Source organism: Aptenodytes forsteri, unplaced genomic scaffold (assembly GCF_000699145.1).
Source record: "Aptenodytes forsteri isolate BGI_AS27 unplaced genomic scaffold, ASM69914v1 Scaffold2, whole genome shotgun sequence".
NCBI classification, from domain to species: domain Eukaryota; kingdom Metazoa; phylum Chordata; class Aves; order Sphenisciformes; family Spheniscidae; genus Aptenodytes; species Aptenodytes forsteri.
The window spans coordinates 17,196,452-17,201,649 of record NW_008795695.1 but is presented as its reverse complement, the minus strand read 5'-3'; the positions used below and the strand labels follow the sequence as shown (position 1 = coordinate 17,201,649).

The 5,198-nt window shown below is 35.7% G+C and overlaps 1 protein-coding gene across 1 annotated transcript in view; it reads right to left on the bottom strand.

Annotated features, from left to right (window-relative positions):
• CFAP47 (cilia and flagella associated protein 47) overlaps nt 1–5,198 on the bottom strand; it is a 382,585-nt gene that overhangs the window by 243,574 nt on the left and 133,813 nt on the right. Inside the window, 2 exon segments of the mRNA XM_019473044.1 lie at nt 3,028–3,140; nt 3,654–3,788. Of these exon segments, the coding sequence (XP_019328589.1) occupies nt 3,028–3,140; nt 3,654–3,788 (248 nt within the window).

Sequence of the window (5,198 nt, the reverse complement as noted above, 5' to 3'; positions counted from 1 at the left end):
GCCCAGGGAAGTGGTGGAGTCCCCATCCCTGGAGGTATTTAAAAGACGTGTAGATGCGGCGCTTAGGGACATGGTTTAGTGGGCATGGTGGTGTTGGGTTGACAGTTGGACTTGATGATCTTAGAGGTCTTTTCCAACCTTAATGATTCTATGATTACCCTTTGCCTTTCTGCTCAAATTTTTCCCTGATCTGCTTAGCTTATCAGTTTCCTGCAGTTCATCTCTGCTGGAAAGTAAACACAGTTCTTTCAGACTGGGCCTTCATCTACAGAATCCTCTATGCCAAGCATGCTCACCCAGCACATCCAACAGGATTAGTCAATCACACTTATTCCTCGTTAGTGATTATAATGACCCACAGTCATATTAAATCCAATTATAGTTACTTCTAAATATAGGAATATATATATTTGGCAGATAATTAGAGACAAGTCTCTATGCATGACGTCTTACTTAAAGTCTTCCAGCTTTCCAATCAGAAGACTGACACATTTCAGTTTCTTTAGCCTCCCTATCAACACTATGGTTCATCTTTTCAGCTGTAATTGCCTGAACTCTCATGAGTGACTGTTCTCTGAACTGCTAATATTTCCCTTGACCTTCTACCCTGAAACTTTGGCAAAGCAAGCTTTACAACTTGACTGGAGCCCTGCAGCAGGCCTTCACAAGGCAATAGCTGCAATTTTTAACTGCTGAGTTTATCTAAAGTACCTGTTGTTTCAGGGGGGGAAAAAAAGCTGGCTAGTATCAAGCTAGCTTTCAGGGAAAGATGAACTAGTGGTGAAGGCATATCCATATTTATATATAATATTCATAAATTCATAAGGAACGGTTTCAATTCAGGGGAACAAGGATGCAGAGATATCTGACCTTAAGCTGTCCGTACCATTACAGATACTCAGAAAGTTTTTTAAAGTATAACTCCTGTTTGTAAACTAGAACTCCTGTTCTCTGATATAGCAAGTAGGCTTTACTAATTTTTAGTGATTTTTAACACATTGATTCATCTGCCTGCAATCCCATATTTATGGATTATTTACTTCTAAAAGTAGAACAAATAACTTCAATGTGAAGTGCCTCTTTCTAGCTATTTTTACATCTTTTATTCCTAAACAGGTTATAGTTAGTGATGCTAACATTCCCGTCAAAAAATAACTCCATTAAGTTTTACTAATACACTCACATCAAATTTCTTACTGAATACACCTAAAATTCTCCCTCACTTTTTATTTAGGCCATAAATATATTTCTTTATTTCTAGAAGGCTGTTACAAGCCTACCTCATTTCTGAGCTTCTCTGAAGGCATTCTTTCCAAAGAAAGCAGAACATTGTCTCATACAAATCCTCTACCATTTTTCTTGATTTTATACAATGAATAACAATCAGCACTAATAGCAATAAGCCTACACATAATCAATTAAACAGAGGTGTTGGTTTATTATTCATGTTAGTATCACTTCCAAACCCACCTATGATATTATGATCTAATATAAAGCACCTACAAGACTCCCACCCATCCCACTGATGCTTAAGTTCTCAAACACTTCCATCAGAATATTAAGAAAGCCATTCATTACAAAGAACCTATTTTTCATTTAGTGACCAAGATTACAAGTAAGATTACATTATGACAGACTCTGCAGAGGTCTCCAGTAGATGACTGGCATTTCCACAAGCTTTTATTTCTATGCATTTTTTCAAATGTTTGTTGCTACATATAACGCCAAGCAGCTCGATGACAAGGTTGTATACATTTACTTGTGTCTTGGTTTTTTGGGTTTTTTTAAAGGTGAAGTGAAAAACAGACATGGTATTGACCTTTCAGAGAAACACACAATATTTTCAAGGATTGCGTTTTTATGTTAATTCTTATTTGAAGTAATTGCAAAGAAAATGGAATCAAATCAGCCTCACAGCTTGCTGAAAACACAGCATTACTTGTTGTCCCTTCTGCATATATTTACAATAGGCATGTCATTTAATACTGAAATATTGATCATCCTTAAAGAGCACTGTATTTATGTTGAGTCTTCTTGAATTTGACAATATATATTTGAAATTTTTCTTCTTCTTCACAGGTTATTTTCATACAAATGTTGACCTTCGCTTTCCTTTTTACAATCTCTAATCCATTTTATCTGCAAAGGAATATCTTAAATAGGCTTGCAGTCTAAACTTAAAAACTCTTAACTGACAGCCAGAGTCACTGCTACATCCCTCTTGTCTTCACTAGTTAAACAGGGATTAGTGAAATTCCCGTATCTAGTCATAAAGCCACATAGCACAGAAAGAGTATAACATACTTAGTGAACAAGAAGAAAAAGACGGTGATATACCATGAGTATTTCTGCTACCAAAAAAGTTAACAACCTAATGTTTTCCCAAAATTAAATCTCTCCAAAATCCTTAGATGGCTTTCAGAAATGTAAGATAGAGAAATAACTACATTGCAGCTGCAACAGTTTCCGTCTTGGTGGGGAGCGAGGATGGGGGCAAAAAGCAGCAGTCTAACGCTATTATCAAACCTGTGTCATGGTCTCTTAAATTCCCAGCCATGCTTCAATTAAAAATAAGAAACAAAAACTGAAATCTTAGAAGACAGAATTTTTACCTGCTCATGCTTCCACAATGCATTGGTGTAAAAAATGTGAATCAAGTTCAGAGGAGGTATTTCAAATTTAGTTGGGGGGGGGAAAAAAAAAAATAAGAACAGTAGATCCAAACTGAAAATCAAAGCTTTCAATACATTGGGTCAAAAATATTTATTGGACACAGATGACTCCTCTAATGATCTGAAGACTTGTATTCTGCTCTTAAAGCTCTATTGAGCTAAACCACAAGTGTCCCGTTCATAAATTACTCTGGATTTGTTCTAGGTTAAGGAGAAAAAGCCTGATCTTTATACTGACTAATTTTGCCCTGTTTCTAGTTGAACACATTTCTAATGTTCCACCACTATTAAATTAGTAGTTTGTATTTCCATACTGTTAGACTTATTAATAACACTAAAAAAAATCATCACTTACTTAGGGGCAATTGTGACAGTGTTTCCTTTAGGTAATGAGAAATCATCAGCATCTCTTCCTACAAGAATAGCATTGTACATCAAAGTTTTACTGCTTGGGTTTTTCAGACGCACCTATCACAACAACAACAACAAAATTAGCCATTTTTATTAAATTTTTAGAGTATAAAAGGTGTGTTCTGCAGCTAAGTTCCAAAATACAAACTAAGGATATCACAAAATAAAGTACCTCAAATAACTAGGCAGATCATTTTTCTTCCTAAGGAGTATAGACTTCCCACAGACCATCTATCCAACCTCAATTTTTCTGACTACTCTTCTTGCAGTGTACACTGAACTCCTATGCCTGTTAATCTCTTATTCCTCTCTATCTTTGATCTCAGATTTTTCAGATTTGTACATTTTTTATGTGCTTACAAGCATAGGAAAAAAACAGCAGCAGAAATCAGGATCCCAAGCCTGAAGAGAAAAAGAAGAAGATGCATGCTTCCATCTTCCATATTTAGTAGCCAAATGACATGAAACCCATTCATTCTTTGTTGTATTATAGACATAATATAAATACATATATACATACAGTGTTTCAACCTTGTAATGCTATAAATCTAAATTCAATGGTATCAGTACCTGTTTAACAACAGTTGCATGGAGCGCACCTGTAAATTCTATAGTCTTCTTCGGTAAATAGTGAGGGAGAGTTTCATACAGGTAGACACACAGAATAAGCATCATGACTGGGTTTGGATCACAGATATCAGTGGCCTAATATTAAAAACAAAAAAAGAAAAAATAACCAGATATTCAGTTACAATTTTGCCTGTATAGTTTAGAGATATGAAGATGAAGAACAAAAAAGTTTAAGGTAATTGTTATTCTACAAACATTCTCAACCTAACTTTTGAGAACTGGATTAGGCCCATAGCTAAGATGAATATGAATCTTGTCAGCGCACGAAAAAAATTAATTCTTGAAGACCATTGACATGCTCTGGTAATAAACCTAGGCTAAAAATTAAAACCACCTTTTTTCCCCCACAGTTCAGCAGAAACAGATGTTCATTTTATTAAAATGAAGCATAATAGAAAAAGCAAGTAAAATTCACTGACTGGAAAAACGTCTTTATTATCTTTTAAAAAATCTTTTAAAATCTTTCTGCTTACTCTGTAAAATACCATCCCAAATACTCCTAGATAGTTTTGCAACTGTTTGTGAAGACATTGTCACCATCCAACTAACAACTATATACTTATTTTTATTGCAGATGCCAAATTGCTTTACAAAAGTTAGCAAGTATTACTGCATCTTAAATATTTGATTTACAGAAATGAACTTAAATGGCAACTGCAAAACACATCAAAGCTTTAGTCCTCAGCGATTCTGGTAAGTCACAGAAAAGAGAGGTAGAAACTCTTCCATCAAATACATGAACTTTTCAGAAGGCTAATCAAATAGTAAAGAGACTTAATGATATAAGTGGCTTCCCACAAATACAGGCAGGAAAGATCTGGCTACAGCTTTAAACAAATAAAATTCTGTACTTCCTAAATCAAACTAATTAGATTAAGTATTTTAAAACTTCATGCTTAGTAACTTATAATGTTATTATAATAAAGTTGTCTATAATATACTACATAAACTTTTACAACTGCAGTTAATTTCTCTCCTGAATTAAATATCAAGTCATACTGAAAAATACACACACTTGGGACTAGATTTAAGCAGCAAACCACTGCATTAACATGTCATCCCATTAAAAGGTACTCTTTTCATTCAAGATATTTTATTTGGATCCTTTACATAACTAAGAGTCATTCAATCAATACAGCAGTATTTTGAAAAAGACCCTCCTTTGCCTAATGCCTAGAAAGCAACTACAATTCAAAATCTTCTCACCTTACAGGAAACGTCTGTACTTTACAGGCCTGTCAGCCTGACCTCGGTGCCGGGGAAAATTATGGAGCGGTTCATCTCGAGGGCGCTCACAAGGCATGAGTGGGACAACCAGGGCATCAGGCCCAGCCAGCACGGGTTCATGAGAGGCAGGTCCTGCTTGACCAACCTGATCTCCTCCTATGACCAGGTGACCCGCCTAGTGGATGAGGGAAAGGCTGTGGATGTGGTCTACCTGGACTTCAGTAAGGCCTTTGACACCGTCTCCCACAGCATTCTCCT